Source organism: Schistocerca serialis, chromosome 9, assembly GCF_023864345.2.
Source record: "Schistocerca serialis cubense isolate TAMUIC-IGC-003099 chromosome 9, iqSchSeri2.2, whole genome shotgun sequence".
Lineage (NCBI taxonomy): Eukaryota > Metazoa > Arthropoda > Insecta > Orthoptera > Acrididae > Schistocerca > Schistocerca serialis.
In genome coordinates, this window is record NC_064646.1 from 491,161,186 (window position 1) to 491,178,347 (window position 17,162).

General features: G+C 38.7%; 1 protein-coding gene across 1 annotated transcript in view; it reads left to right on the forward strand.

The window, feature by feature from the left end:
• Positions 1-17,162, forward strand: part of LOC126418980 (ubiquitin carboxyl-terminal hydrolase 32) — a 245,455-nt gene that overhangs the window by 99,805 nt on the left and 128,488 nt on the right. Inside the window, exons 14-16 of the mRNA XM_050086028.1 lie at positions 1,999-2,168; positions 4,998-5,154; positions 5,976-6,117. Coding sequence (XP_049941985.1) covers positions 1,999-2,168; positions 4,998-5,154; positions 5,976-6,117 — 469 coding nt within the window. The remainder of the gene's footprint in view (positions 1-1,998; positions 2,169-4,997; positions 5,155-5,975; positions 6,118-17,162) is intronic.

Consider the following 17,162-nt stretch of genomic DNA (forward strand, 5'->3'; position numbering starts at 1 on the left):
ATTGTCTGTAAGCTCATTAATATATAACATAAACTGCAAGGGTCCCAACACTATTCCGTGAGGCACCCCTGATGTTACTTCTACAACTGACGATGACTCTCCATCCAAAATAACATGTTGCTTCCTCCCTACCAAGAAAGAAGTCCTCAGTGCATTCACAAATTTCACCACATACCCCATATGATTGTACATTTGACAATAAGTGTAGATGTGGTACTAAGTCAAATGCTTTTTGGAAATAAAGAGACTGCATCTACCTTGTTGCCTTGAATCAAAGCTTTCAGTATGTCAAGTGAGAAAAGTGTGAGTTGGGTTTCATGTCATTGATGTTTTTGAAACCCATGCTGGTTGGCACTAAGGAGTTCATTCTTTTCAAGATACCTCTTTGTGTTTGAGCTCATAATATGTTCTAAGATTCTACAACAAATCGATGTCAAGGATATTGGACGGTAGTTTTCAGGTTCATTTCTACTACCCTTCTTGTAGATGAATGTGACCTGTGCATTTCTCCGAAAACTGGGCATGGTTTTTTGCATCAGGGATCTACAGTATGTTGTAGTGAGCAGAGGGGCTAACTCAGCTGCAAATTCAGTACAGAATCAGATAGGGATTCCATCAGGGACTGAAACTTTGATCAGTTTTAATGATTTCAGCTCTCTCTTAACACCATTGACACTAATATTGATTTCATTTATCCTTTAAGTGGTATGAGGATTAAATTGGGGCAGTTCTCCTGGATTTTTCTTTGTAAAGGGATATTTGAAAAACAGAGTTAAGCATTTCAGCTTTTGCTTTGCTACCCTCAATTTCAGTTCCTGTCTCATTCGTTAGGGACTGGACACTAACTTTGGTGCCACTAACAGCCTTTACATACGACCAAAATTTCTTTGGATTTTGTGAAATGTCATTTGACGATATTCTACTGTGATAGTCATGTAATTCATTTAGCATCTATCTATCTGTAGCCCAAGGCTTTTTAAAACACCTATTATGCAGATAATCTGTTTACACAGTGACTGTATACCATGGAGATTCCGTCCGATTATGTACTGTTCTACGAGGTACTTGTCTATCCAGTGCATGGTCGACTATTATTTTAAACTTGAGCCAGAGTTCCTCTACATGCATCTGCCCTGTGCCAAAAGTTTCAAGTTCCTCATTGAGATATGACACTACTGAACACACATATCTTTCTGCTTGTTTTAGTTGTCCTTTGTACTTTGGATCATTGTTGCCACTGCTGCATCATGGTCTCTGATACCAGTTTCGAAGTGGACATCCTCAAGGAGTTCTGGCCTATTTGTTGCCACTAGATCCAATACATTTCCGTCATGAATGGGGTTCCTAACTATCTGTTCTAGATGGTTTTCAAAGAAGGCATTCAGTAAAGTTTCACGTGATGTCTTATCTCACCCACCGCTAACAAAACTGTAATTTTCCCAATTAAATGTTGGACGATGAGTTGCCACCAATCATTATGGTATTTTTGGGGAACCTACATACAAGTAAACTGAGATTTTCTCTTAATGCTTTTGGTTACATCAGGAGATGAGTCTGGTGGGCGATAGAAAGATCCTGTTATCACTTTATGCCCACCCGTGATATGGAGTCTTACCCAAACAGTCTCACATGCAGCTTCAATTTCTGTCTCAGGGGAGTATAGTTTCTTGTCTACTGTGACAAATACACCACATCCATTTCCCATTTGCCTATCCTTTCATTGTACACACAAATTTTCCCTAAAAAGCTCACTGCCATCATTTCATGTTTCAATTACATACGTAATACTTAATACCTTTTACATGCGTGTTCACCTGCAGCCACTTGGTGAGTAGATTTTTTGTTTATCAGTTCCATTATATTTAGTAATTATAATGTTTTAGTTACCATAATTAAATAATATTTTTGTGAAAAAGTACTTTTTCATCTCTTTATGAAAATTATGGTATTAGATTTATAAAAGAAAAGAAATTAATATGATTATTTTTAACATTGCAGGTTCCACAGGTTATGCCTATGTTTCCAATTTCCCCACACCACCTAAGCGACAATTAGCATATGTGGCAGCGTTCAGCCGTATGGCTACGATCAAGCAAGTCTACGACTTCTTGTGTGCTCGTCTCAGGATAAGACCAGAGGACATGAGGTTATGGCATTATAGGGATGAGGTAAGTTAGATGACATGGATATATCTTAATTTCAAGTACATACCATGACACTTTTGTAGCTAATCGTAACCTGCGGTAATCAACTACCTGGTCTTAAATAATTGTCATAGATAAAACATGCACACATTAGAAAACTATATGTATATTTATAACTTCAGTGAATTTTATTGCGTCAAAATAACACATGGCTAAGCACTGAGTACAGGTTACATTCTCCTCTGCCAAAACAACAATAGTCTTGCAGTTTTTTTAATTCATTGTGGCCTACTAAGGAGTGTGTATTTCACTTATTTAGCTATTTTTTCCTTCTTTTCTTCCTAGTATCTCTTCATTTCATCATGTGAGAATCATAAGAATGTGTCCCCAAATACCTGACTATCAGCTTTAACATGTTTTCGTGGTAATCAGCTGTTGTTTCAAAATGACATCTCTCTCTCTCTCTCTCTCTCTCTCTCTCTCTCTCTCTCTCTCTCTATCTCTCTATTCTGCAGGTGAGAATAAGCTGCTGTGTATCTCCACATTGTGGATGAGACTGATAGACATATTGGTACTTATGTTCTTTTGTCTTAGAGAAGTGGATCTCAATTTTGGAATTCTGACCTACATGCTGTAAGGTACTGTCCAGACATGGCAGCTAAGGCCATTTTCTGCCAAAGATGAGTGGATAACAGTATACAGTAGTGATATCAAGAATGCTAGAAATTACATTGGAATGAAGATGTGGCTAAATGTGGATCTATTAAATTAGAATTGTATACTTTTCAAGAACACCAAAAGATTGCAGAGGGCAATTCGGTTGTTTTGTTCTCAAACACTACCGGAGTACAAAATCGAAGTGTCTATGTTGCACCACATTTCTTCATGCTGTACAAACTCTAAACATTCCTACGATACAGCAATGCTTGTCTGAGCCTGGAGACTCTTTAATGGAGTGCAGTTCAACCCATGCCGGTATATAGAGGACTACAAAAATTGTTAACAGCTCTGACTCTTCAGGGTAGTTTACTGTTGTTCAGGCTGCATCAAAACAAAGGCTGTATGAAGTCCTTGAAATGGACTAGAAAGACTAACTGGATTTTGGTGCTATGCAGATGGAACTGTTGAAAAATATGAAAATTAACCGATAACAAAATAAAGTTCAGTGACTTAATGTGACACAGCTTCAGTATTGCAGAAGTTATTTTAATTAAACATTTTTGGAACATTCCCATGGTCAACAGTTTAGAAGTTAGCCAGTATAGAGAAGATTTTGACAGCCTTCCAGTTGAAACTGAAATACATGGAGCACTAAAACTTCAGGAAGAGAAAATAAGACCTTACAGATCTTTACCACACCAGCATTATCAGGAAAATGTATACACATTTTACAGAACTCTTTGAGAAGAGAAAGTTGAAGATTCAGACAACAGGGATGTTGATTGTTATGAAAGTAAGTGAGAAAGTGAACAGTCATTGGTGACATTGGTACAAAAATGGACTAATATTCATTTATTTTATATGCAATTAATCAGTTTGTACTATGGAAATTAACTTTTTATGATATATTTTCCCAGCATATCTCCAAAGCGTAAAACCACTATTTAGATTGATTCACTTAGATTCATAATGACTTGTCTCCTTAGCAATACATTAAACAAGAAACAAAGGTGAACCTGTAAGTACTATATTTAAAGATATATCATCATCTGACAGCTTTTAAATGTGTGTTTTAGTTGTGTAGAGATTTTTCAATATAATTTGTGTTGTGTCACTGAAACAAGCAGTTTACATTTTTAAAAATCATCTTTCATCTGTCCTGTAAAATCGCTAAAATAGAGTTATGTTCCTCCGATGCTCGTACAGCAATTTTTTTCATGGCATTTCTTTTTATATTCCTGTGTCCATCTTCACTTTAATCTGGTAGGTTTCTTAAGAAACATGTATAGTTATAACAGAGAAAGGAAAGTAAAGTCTGGGCATAATAGTTCCTGGAATCCAGTGTTACTTTGATCATGTAGTAATTAATTGATCAAACCTGCTGAAGTTACTGAAGGTCTGCAATCTAATCTTTCTCTCATAATTCTTTATAGTAATTTAACCTCTGCTTTTGAACTGGGAAAGTTAGAATGTTTCCAGAATGAGATTTTCACTCTGCAGCGGAGTGTGCACTGATATGAAACTTCCTGGCAGTGCTTGCCCGCGAAAGGCAAAGGTCCTGAGTTCGAGTCTCGGTCTGGCACACAGTTTTAATCTGCCAGGAAGTTTCAAAGTTAGAATGTGTCTTGAAACATTTTCTGTGACACAGTGTATGCAGCTATTACTATCAGATAGTTGAGCACTTTAAAGGTGTCTGCTTCTGGAACACAGATTGGTGCAGCAGCCCCAAATCAAATCCATATTTCAAATTAAATATGGGATCAGGGTTGGGATCGGCCAGCCTGTATGTGGTTTTTGGATGATTTTTCAGATCTGCAGAGGTAAATGCCTGGCTGGTTTCCCTGTGACACCTTAGTTACACATTGCACAAACATTTCAATAAACATTGTCACATTTGACCATGCGATCAACATTAGATGGAGTCAGAAGTGATATGCGGATTCCTTCCCAACAGGGAGGGGGGAAGGGAGGGAGGGGTGGGGGTGGGAGGGGGGGGGAGGGAGGGAGGGAGGGAGGGAGTTAGGGAGGCGCAGTAAGTTTAAAATTCCTTTGGGAGTGATGACCCCATCGTAATAATAGCATATATAAAAATATGGTACATGATATATCAGTCCCAACCTGGCATTTGCAGGATACAGAATAGTAGAAAGGAAAGGAAGAAAGTGTATGCAACTGTATTGTTCTCTGTTGCAGAACAACATGCTTCTTATTGAGGATGAAGAACCTACTTTGGAGGATTTGGGTATAATGGATGAAGACCAGCTTTTGATTGAAGTCAGGAACAAAGACCTTACTTGGCCTGAAGAAATGGGATCACTGGCAAATCATTTACAGGACAAGCGTAAACCATGTGAGTGCTTACAGCTGAAACTTAATTTGATACGGCATAAAATTGTCTAACTCTCATCATGCACATATTTCTTGTGTAGAATTTTTCTGTAAAACTTGACTGTAGCAGAAAAGGACAGATGACTATGGCTGTTCAGCAGAGAATGTATTAATGGGATTGTACATTATGTACAAGAGATTGTGATTGAATTTCTCATTTATGGAGCCTTAGATCTCTCCATTTTGGACAAAAATCAAAATAAGAATATGGAGTTTGCTGTAACAAGAAGGGTAAGTTACTCTGAATGCAGATTGTGGGTGGGAGTTAACACACCTATCTTCCCGTCTCATAGTCATTGATGTCTCCTTTCTCAAAATGAGTCCACCACTACTTCCTCAAGGAGCAACTCAGTTGTGCTCAAGGCACTGAAACATTCTTGGCTGTAACGAAAATTGAACTCATAAGCTGCAGATAGGAACAGTAGTAAAGCAGCATATTAAAAAGTTGAATCCTAATGCCATTGCAGAGAGCAAGTAAAAGAAGAAGAAAAGTAAACCTGAAAAAAATAAGTGAGCAGATCAGAGCTTTCATTTAGCGAAATGCAGATACTAGAGTAGTACCATGGATCTTAAAATTTTTAACTTACTCGACATTTTCTTTATCAGCTTGGTAAGCAGGAATAGTACACAGTTGAAGGAATGTAAATGCCATTGGTGTGCCAGCTCAAGGTGACCCCTTAGCAACTAGTATTTGTTATCTGCATGGTACATACTATATATGTTTTGTTATGTAGTAGTTATTTAAAATTTTATTGTAATATTTATAAATAATTCACTTTACAGCTGTCCCAGCTGAAAGAGGAGCGACTGGTCTCAACAACTTGGGTAATACATGCTTCATGAATGCAGCATTGCAGTGTGTGAGCAACACGAGGGCTCTCACTCAATATTTCACAAGTAACATGCACCTCTATGAACTTAACAGGTGAGTTAAGGTGTACCTGTATTTTGCCAATTTTCTTACACTTCAGATGTTTGAGTTGTAATACGAGAACATAATACTCTATTTATCAGTGTGTAGGGAGTTGTTATATTGTCTAGGAGTAATACGTTATCCGTGGTCTGTAAGGATTTAAAATTGGTGCACTATGGTAGTTTTGGACTACGGGATTGACTGGCAGTAAATGGAATTAAAGATCACAGGGTTTAGTGGTAGGAAATGCAATGTTATTATTTGTTATTTGCTTAGAAGAGGTTGGAATAGACCTGCAAGAGGCAAAATTCTTAGTACTGTCAACAGAAACATTGTAAAGGGTTATTGTTATTGTTGTTATTATTGTTATTGTTATTATTATTATTGTCATTAATGTTATTGTTGTGTTTGCCTACCAATTCGTTAGATGGTGTATTTCATAAAATACCATACCCACCTTGCAAAGTGCCAGTTTTTATCAGTACTATTGTTTATAAGGGTATGGCTTTTAACCTTCCTAGTATTACTGACTTCGGTTTACTAACCCTTACCTTGTGTCTTTTAAAGTAGTCCTGTACATCTCGTCTTGATTGGCATCTTTTCCACATAGGCACAGGTTTTTAGATACAAACAACAAACTGTGCTAAACTGGAATGACAGTGTGGGACAAAATCCAGTGCTACAAAATAAAGTTATCAAAATACAGTATGTCATTTGAATTTTGTTAGTTAATGTTTAGCGGCAACAAAGAAATGCAAGTAAGAGCCATAATATTTTCATTCATGTAATCAAATTCCGTGAAAGCTAACTAAGTTCAGAGCATCACAACAAGACACAATCAAATTCCGGTCTGAGCTGCCATAGATGACAGCCATGTTGAGCTGCCATAGATGACAGCCATGTGTGCATGAGGTATGCTTACATGTGTGAATGAATGTGTGTGTGTGTGTGTGTGTGTGTGTGTTTTTTTTTTTGCCGGAAGCTAAACTGTAAGGGTCTTTTAATTGTGCCTGTCTGTAACTTATCTTGTCTTCTTTATGGTAAGTAGTGAACTACCTTTTCCGTACATTGTTGGTATTCCAAACTGGAGTTTCCATTGTTTGATCTAATGATTCATGGTATTACAAGTTGGTCAAAACATTACACGATTGTTCATCAAGGTATTGTGCAACACGACAAATGGTTTTTGGTAACTCGTTACACTATACTGTCCAAAACACGTGTCGCGTTTGTTCATAACTGATATAAAACTTCATGTTAATTGTTACACACAAATGTTTCCTGTGGCCATGTTAATTGCGACAAATAATTACTGGCATTGTACTCTGTGGCTGTCGCAAAGCGTGTTGCCTCGTTCATACTGTAGTGGGTTACGTTAACAGTTTGGTGCTTGCTTATTCATTGCACACTTCTGATTGATCCATCGTCTTCCACTAGTAATGACTTAGTTAAATGTTCTTCTCTTTTTTTGTTTTGACTTCAGTTAATGACCTTGTGAAATTATTATTAACCTTCTATTACTATAACTAATGTTGATGGTACGGCTGGAGGAGCATAGCAGTGTTCGAATAATAAATATTAACTAACTACAGTGTGCTGCTTTGCACCACATTTAGTATGCGATTCCTGGATTTCTGTACAGTGCTCCAGCACGATAATAGTAAACACTAGCAGGCACATTCCCACCCTCAGAAACCATCTGCCGCACGACTCGGTGCATGGTACTCTTTCCCTACTTTTTTGCTGCTAAATTTTCTTGAGTGATTGACTGTAAGTAGAAGTAAAATAATGTTTTTTTTTATGTATATAGACTGAAGAGACAAGTGAAACTTTGTACCAGTGCCAGGAATCGAGCCCGTGTGCCCTGCTTACTAGGCAGGTGCATTAGCCACTAAACCACCTTGGTACAGCGGTTCACGCAACTGCACGGATTACCCTGACGTGCCTCCCTCCTGGATCGAAATTCTCGCTGTCGCCCCAGTCTACTTTAAATTCCCACTTACATGTGAACAGAATTGCCAAGGCTCTCCATGTTCTGGATCAGCACCTCAGCATCGAATGTAAATGGGGGAATTTGATTCCTGGCCTTGGGTACAAATATTCACTCACTGCTTCAGTCTATATACATAAAATCATATCTGTATGAGACCATAAAATCTCTGTAATTGTGTCCTTTCATTTCATTGTGTTCTGTCTATTTGCTGGAATCAGCACTTCATCCATATAACGTGTCACCTTTGCTGGTAATTCCTCTCTTAGTGAAAGTGTATCACATGAAAATGATAATACCAATCCATGTAAATGAAAGCTTTATATTTTCTACATTCTTCAGCTAGCAGTACCTGCCAGAAACTGACTGCAAGATCAGTACTAGATATAACCTGACTATTGTTAAACTTTTGAACCAGCTCCTCTAATATTTTTGGTTTATCCATTTTTATAATAATAATTTTGTTTGTTGCTCTTGCAGCCACCTACAAATATCGTGTCCACTATTCTCATCTACATTATTTTGTAACATCTTTTCCTGACTAAACATGGTACAAGTATTGTCTCTCCATATTCTCCATTTGTGCCACCTTCGTGTTCTGTTATTCCATTTTCAATTTCCTTAAGGTAATCATTAACTTCACCCTTTAGTACTTTAACCTGAACCTCGCCCTGTTTATGCTACGGGCTCACACATCCCATAAATAACAACTCGTCTTCCTCTCTACCTATACTTTTTTAACACCTCCTGTTGCAAAATCTACCACAACACAGATCTCTGTTAACCCAAAATTAATTTGATGTAAAATTCAAGAATGATCATTCCATTCACATTAAACATTTTATCTTTAATTTCAATCAGCAACATTACTTGGTTCTTTATTAACTCTTAACATCAATGGCTCAAACAATTCTCACCACTTGCACTAGCAGTTCTGGAGTATCATTTCCCTCTTTTAACTTAAAGTATAGCTCTATATGTATTGCACAAATGTCACTCTGTGAACCTAGAGTAGCTAATACTCTTTTAATGACCTTATTGTCCTCTTCAAATGTTAAATCTTCCTTAACAGCATCCCTCTCCTTCATGTTCCAAATAATTAACATTAACTGGACATTGTTCTAAATCAGTTTTCAATTGGACATCATCAGAACTCCTAAAATAGTTTGTCTGCATTGGCGTGTTCATTTCACTCCTATCTCTTGCAATTTCTGGCCCCATCCTTTCTGTCACCTTTTGCCTCTCTCTGATACTGATCATTATTACTGTGGAAATTTCCACAGTACCATCCTCCTCTACCTTTAGCAGGTTGTCTCGTTATCTATTATTGGTAACATAAGGAGAAGATTGATTGCTATTGAACCTAAAGATGACGTTGAGTTGCAGATAGGCATGACAACAAGACAGTTACACATTTCTTCACACAAGCAAGTGCACTTCACACACTCGTGACCATCATCTCCGGCAGCTCAGACCAGAATGCAACCGACATGTAGAATGGAAGCAGCAATCTGGAGGTGGTGGGGAAAGGGAAGGGATAGCAGGGTATGGGTAAGGAGAGAGAAAAGTGCTGTCTGACAGAAGGGGCAGGGAAGAGGGTTCAGAAAATGTTACATGGAGGTTGTGGAGACATTAGGTTAATGTAGGTTGAGGCCGGTATAATTTCAGGAGTGGAGAATGTGTTGTAAGGATAACTCCCATCAGCACAGTTCAGAAAACCTGGTGGTGGAGGAGAGGGTCCAGACAGCCCAGTTGTGAAGCAGAAATTGAAATCAAGCATGTTATGGCACAGTGTGGGCTACTTTGCTCTTGGCCACAGTTTGACAGTTGCTGTTCATCCTGCTGGTGCGCTGGTTGGTAGTCATACCAGTATAAATCACGTGCAGTGATTGCAGCAGAGCTGGTAGATGATGTGGCTTCTTTCATAGGTGGCCTGGCCTCTGTTGGGCTAGGATAAACCCATGACATGACTGGAATAGGATGTGCTGGGTAGGTGGAATGGGCAGGTCTTGCACCTGGCTTTGCAACAGAGATATGATCCCTGTGGCAAGGGTTTGGGATTGGGAGTAGCATAGTGATGAACTAGGATGTTGTGGAGCTTGGGTTTGCAACGGAATGCCAATTTAGGAGGGATGGGAAGGGTGTTGGGATGGATGTCCCTCATGTCAGGGCATGACAACAGGTAATCAAAGCCCTGAAGAATGGTGTGGTTCAGTTGTTCCAGTCCAGGGTGATATTGGATGATAAAGAGGGCGCTCTTTTGTAACTGTTTTTCTTGGAGGGGGTGGGAGGATTTGAGGCTCAGAGCCAAGACACCCTGTAGACATTCCTTTAAGACCTCAAAACCTTCTCTCCCATTTGCACCACCTGGTCATCTTCAAGCCAGCATGCCACCATCCTGGACATTGTCTTCCTCCTCTCTGATGGCTCCATCCACACCTCTGTCAATTCTAAACCCACCAACCACCAGCAGTACCTGCATTCTGACAGCTATCATCCCTTTCACACCAAAACATCTCTTCCATACAGCTTGGACACTGGTGGGGTGGCATATCTGCAGTGACAAGAACTGCCTTGTCCACTGTGCTGAGGATCTCACCAAAGCTTTTGCAAACAGGCACTATTCCCCAGATCTAGTTTGCAAACAGATCTCCCATGCAATTTCCCCACACACCCTCAATCCTACAACTACCATCTAGAACCAGCTACTAAGTAGTTGTGCCTTTGTCACCCAGTACCAACCTAGATTGGAACAAGTGAACTACACCCTTCATCAGGACTTTGCTTACAGGTCATCATACCTTGAAGTGAAGGACATCTTACTCAAAATCCTTTCCACATCCCCTAAAGTGGTGTTCCATTGCCCCCCCCCCCCCCCCCCCCCCCGTCCCCAGAGCACCACAGTGTTCTAGTCCACCACCATGCTACCCCCAATCCCAACCCCTTGCCACAGTGATCATATCCCTATGGAAGACACAGGTTCTAGACCTGTCCAATCCACACACCCATCTTGTCACAGGCTTATCTTACTCCAACAGAGACAGGGTCACCAGTGAAAGCAGCCGTGTCCTGTACCAACTCTGTTGCAATCACTGCCCAAGTTCTTATATTGGTATGACTACCACCAGCTGTCCACCAGGATAAACAGCCACCACCAAATTGTGGCCAAGAGCAAAGTAAACCGTGCTGTGCCACAATGTGGAGTTGAAAAATTTCAATGGCTGCTTGACAATGTGGGCCATCTGAATATTCCCCTCAGCTACCACCTTTTTGGAACTATCCACATGGGAGTTGTCCTTACAGTACACTCTTCACTCCTGAAATTATCCCAACCCCAACCTCTTAACCAACTGTCCCCGCGCCCTCCATCTATCAGTTTCCATCCCCTCCGTCCTAACATCTCCTCCCTATTCTCATCCCCTCATCCTCTTTGTCATCCTCTTTGTGTGCTGCCCTCTGCCAATGCATCTGCCCATCCTTCTCCTTCCTCACTCCTCTCCTTTTTTGCCTTCCATTCCTTTCCACCCTCGCCAACTCCCTGCCCCTGGCCTTCTACCACTACGTCTGTTTGCGATCTTGGACCCTACCTGTTCCACCAGACAGTGCTCTCTTCTCCCACCCTCACCCCCACTCCCACCAGTGTCTTTCTATCCCTTCCAGATTTTTGCTTTCATTCTGTGTAACAGCTGCATTCTGGTCCAAGCTGCTGAAGATGGTCATTTGTGGGTGAGATATGCTTGCTTTTGTGTGTGTGTGTGTGTGGTGTGTGTGTGTGTGTGTGTGTGTGTGTGTGTGTGTGTGTGTAAGGGGGGAGGAGGGGATCCTTTCCTGAAGAAGACTTTGACCAAATGCTAAATGTGTTACAGTCCCTTATTTATGATCGTCTTCAAATCAAAATGTCATCTTTACGGAGAGTAGTAGTCTAATTTCCTCGTATAGTTAGTTTTCCAACCTGGAGATTCCAGTCTTTGTCTATTATCTTGACTACTCCATTTCCACCCAGTACCTCTCCACCTTCTTTGTGTTAACTTATGCCAACAATGACTCCAGCAGTTCAAGCACATGCAGAATACCAACAACATTAATTTTTGGAATTCCTAATAATTTTTCTTGCACACCTACAGGTAATTCGACCAGTACATTAGTAATTAAATCTCTTTCCTTCAGAGTATCATCTAAATATAAGTTCCTCTCCAAATAATTGTGAAAGAATTCTTTATAACTTTGACACCCACTGCCAACTAAATTTCTTCCCATGAAAATGTCACTGCTTACAGTATTTAGCTTAGTGTTCGACCTGTATTGTTTAAGGGAAGCATTTACAGATTCATCATATGTTCTACAAGAAGAACCCATTCTCATTCTGCATGATATTGTTTTGACTTTCAGCCACCTTATGACCTTATGACGAATCTATTTTTCTTTCTATCATCCCATGTTTTAGGCAATGCATTCTCAGAATGTTTTACAAATGCAGCAGGATGATTTAAACCCTCTTGTTGAAAACTGACAGAACTTGCATACCTGCAAAAAAGTTTCATCAGTTACATCAGAGCTTCCTGTTCCATTTTGATTCCTTTCCTGCTTATATCATGCCTGTAATCACTCTGTAATTTTATTTTCAACTCAAGCAACATATTGCTTTCATTCCTGCTATTATCATCAACATTTTTAGTCACAGATTGTTCAATTTCTTTTATCATTTTAGTAACTTCACCTGCTCTGTTGTGACACAGGTTTGACATTATTTATTTCATGGCTCTTGCCCTCTACTTCTTTAATTTATTTGAGTAATTCCAGCATTGAAATGTGTGATGCTGTTATGACAACACTGATCAGTAGTACCCGATTTATTTCTTACTTTATCATTACTAGATTTTAGTTCACTAATTTTATCATTATGTTTCTTGATTATATTTTCATTGTATTTAATCCTTTCTGATAATTCCTCTTCTGTTTTCTCCAATGATCTTTTCACTGATCAATTCTGGTGTTTGTCTTCTGATTTTCTATGCGAAACATTTCCTTCGTGCCTTTCATTTCAGCCTTAAATTTAGACAGGTCAACCCTAATTTCCATTTTTAATTTTTCACGAGATTTGGTCAGCTGATTAACTTGCTCATAAATTTTCTTTGATAGATTGTTTCTAGTTTGTTTTAATTCATTTATAGTTTAGTCATATTTCCTACCCAAACTTGTATTAGACTCCTCAGTTTTAGTAATTCTCCTAGTCGGCCTCATATTGTTCATTTATATGATTTGCTTTCAACATCTGTTTCAGTTTATACATAATACGCTGAAGACTACACTCTTCTGGTTCATTGCTAACCTCATTATCACTGCTTGATAATTCTGTTGCTTTAACCTGACTTACACTATCATCAATTTCTTGTTCCCTATTTACTCTAACAGTGCAACAATACACTACATTGAGATTTACTCAAAGATAGTAAATTACTATAATCATTATTGATTAGCTCATCAGTATTGTTTTCAGCAATGTGAATATTTACTCAGATAGTGATCCAATTATCCACATTAACATTAACTAATTAATTATTATTCTCTCCATTACTATCAACCTTCGTTGTAGTGTTATCAATGTTTATGTTATCAAAAGCCATGTTGCTCTATTAGTGACTCTCAATGTGAAACAGTTTTAAGTTACAACATTTCTAAGTTAGTATTTCTTAAAATTAAAGTCCCTTTCTCTAATAATAACGTAAGTGCAACTTACAATAACAACAGCAGTGTCAAGTGCCATCTCCATGCCATCACACAATTGAGACCTCGCGCCTTGGAAACTGTGTCCCCAGTGAGATGCTGATGTTCAGACTACTGTTGTAGCCACCAATCTGCAAGCCACTGAAGCTGAGAAGTCAGCGATATTGTCTTTGATCTGCATTGTCAGCTCCTCATATCACATGTCCATCGTCGGCATACTCCAAAATGCACATGCTGTCGGGTGTTTGTCTTCAGTTTTCCACTTCCTTTTGTAGTGGAAGTTATTCCATCATAACAGTTCTAACGTGACATATTACTAAACATCAGGTAACGCTACTTCAGTTCATAAGTTTCTGAGGTATTTGTCTGTTCCTTTGTCATAAAAACTCAATGTTCAAAATAACTACTAATCCTCATTATTTATATAAAGGTGGTGCAAAAAAAAAGTTTGCTGCTACTATTCAAAGTTTTACCAACACAAAAAATTCACTTTTCTTCAAAATTTTATCGACATCAAAAGTCAGTGATCTTTTCATGCACTGATATAGAATTTCTCCCACTTTAATCTGTCTAATCATAGTTTTGCAAACCGTGTTTTTAAATTTAGCATTGTCCATTATCTGTTAACACTTCCTGCCACACCAATTAAGCGCAGTCCACTGGCTGGCGCTGGAAGATGATGATGATGATGATGATGATGCTTATATTATTATTATTATTATTATTATTATTATTACTTCTTTCCTTTCTCAGACGTTGTGTCTGGTTAAAAATGGAAAGTGACGCGAACCTTCATCAAACGTGACTTCCTTTTAACTGTACAGTATATGTTACATTGCATTTAGGAACTTTCGGGTAGTTGAACACGTATCAATAATTACAGATTTCTGTTGTTGTATATAAACGTTTGGATGTAGCTGTATTGCGTTGATGTACTGGTGGATATTGTGTGGTATGACACCTGTAGTTGATAGTATAATTGGTACAATGTCAACTTTATCCTGATGCCACATGTCCTTGACTTCCTCAGCCAGTTGAATGTATTTTTCAATTTTTTCTCCTGTTTTCTTCTGTATATTTGTTGTATTGGGTATGGATATTTCGATTAGTTGTGTTAATTTCTTCTTTTTATTGGTGAGTATGATGTCAGGTTTGTTATGTGTTGTTGTTTTATCTGTTATTATGGCTCTGTTCCAGTATAATTTGTATTCATCATTCTCCAGTACATTTTGTGGTGCATACGTGTATGTGGGAACATGTTGTTTCATTAGTTTATGTTGTATGGCAAGTTGTTGATGTAATATTTTTGCTACATTTCCATGCTTCTGGTGTATTCTGTATTTGCTAGTATTGTACATCCGCTTGTGATGTGATGTTGATGTTATGTGATCTAAAGGGTTGTAGAAGTGGTTATGAAATTGCAATGGTGTAGCCAATGTATTTATATGAGTGGTTGCTTTGTGTATTTTGCTAGTTTCTGCTGTTTCTATAAAGAATTTTCTTAAATTGTCTACCTGTCCATAATGTAGGTTTTTTATGTCGATAAATCCCCTTATTATCATTATTATTATTTATCTGGTAATCCACTGAGAGCAGTGGGACAGCATCTGGAGAGGAAGTACTTGAAACATTATTATTATTATTATTACTATTATTATTGTTATTGTTAGCCTACCTATCCCTTAGACAGTGTATTTCATAAAATACCCTGCCCACCTTGCAGAAATGCCAGGTTTTATCAGTACTACTGTTTATGAAGGTATGTATCTTCACCTTCCCTACATCACTGACTTCGGTTTACTAACCGTAACCTCGCATCTTCTAATAAAGTAGTCTTGTGGATCTCGTCCTGACTGGCATCTTCTCCTTTTAGGCACAGATTCGAGAGGAAAACAACAAACTGTGCTACATTGAAGTGAGAGTATGGGAGAAAATTTAGTGCTACGGAATAAAGTTATCAAAATACAGAATGCTACTTGATTTTTATTCATTAACATTTAGTGGTAATCAAGAAATGCACATAAGAGCATGATTATGTTCATTTATTAAATCAAATGCCATGCAAGCTAATTATGTTCAGAGCACCACAACAAGACACACTCTAATGATTCACAGTATTACAAGATGTTCAGAACTTCATATGGCTGTTCACCAAGACACTGTTCACCACGACAAATTTTTTTTTTGGCAACTCGTTACACTATACCATCCAAAGCTTGTGATGGATCTGTTCATACCTGATATAAAACTTCAAGTGAGTTGTTACACACAGTTGTTTTCTAAGTCTGTGTTAATTGTGACAAATAATTATCGGCATCATATTCCACTTGACCACCTAAGTGCGTGTTGCCTTGCTTGTGCCCAGTAGAAAATTCGTCATGAGTTACAGTAACAGTTTGACGTTCCTTTTCATTGTGGGCTCCTGATTGGTCCATCGTCTCCCACCAATAATGACTAAATTAAAATGTTCTTCTCATTTACGTTCTTACTTTAGGTAATGACTTTGTGACATTATTATTAACCTTCTGTCAGTGCAACTAATGTTGATGGATGTGGCTGGAGAAGCTTAGCAGTGTTCAAATAATAAATGGTAACTAACTACATTGTGCTGCTTCACACCACACTCAGTATGCGATTCCTGGCTGTCTGTACAGTTCTCCAGCCCGATACAGTCACCTCTAGGAGGCTCGTTCCCCCACTCCAAAACCATCTGTTGAACAACTCAGTACATGGTACTCCTCCCTCCTTCCCTCCCTCCCCCCCCTTGCTGTTGCTGACTATTCTTGTCTATTGATAGCAAGTTGTTGTTCTTGTTGTTGTCTTCAGTCCTGAGACTGGTTTGATGCAGCTCTCCATGCTACTCTATCATGTGCAAGCCGCTTCATCTCCCAGTACCTACTGCAGCCTACATCCTTCTGAATCTGCTTAGTGTATTCATCTCTTGGTTTCCCTCTACGATTTTTACCCTCCATGCTGCCCTCCAGTACTAAATTGGTGATCCCTTGATGCCTCCGAACATGTCCTACCAACCGATCCCTTCTTCTAGTCAAGTTGTGCCACAAATTCCTCTTCTCCCCAATCCTATTCAGTACCTCCTCATTAGTTACATGATCTACTCATCTAATCTTCAGCATTCTGTAGCACCACATTTTGAAAGCTTCTGTTCTCTTCTTGTCCAAACTATTTATCGTCCATGTTTCACTTCCATACATGGCTACACTCCATACAAATACTTTCAGAAATGACTTCCTGCCACTTAAATCTATACTCGATGTTAACAAATTTCTCTTCTTCAGAAATGCTTTCCTTGCCATTGCCAGTCTACATTTTATATCCTCTCTAC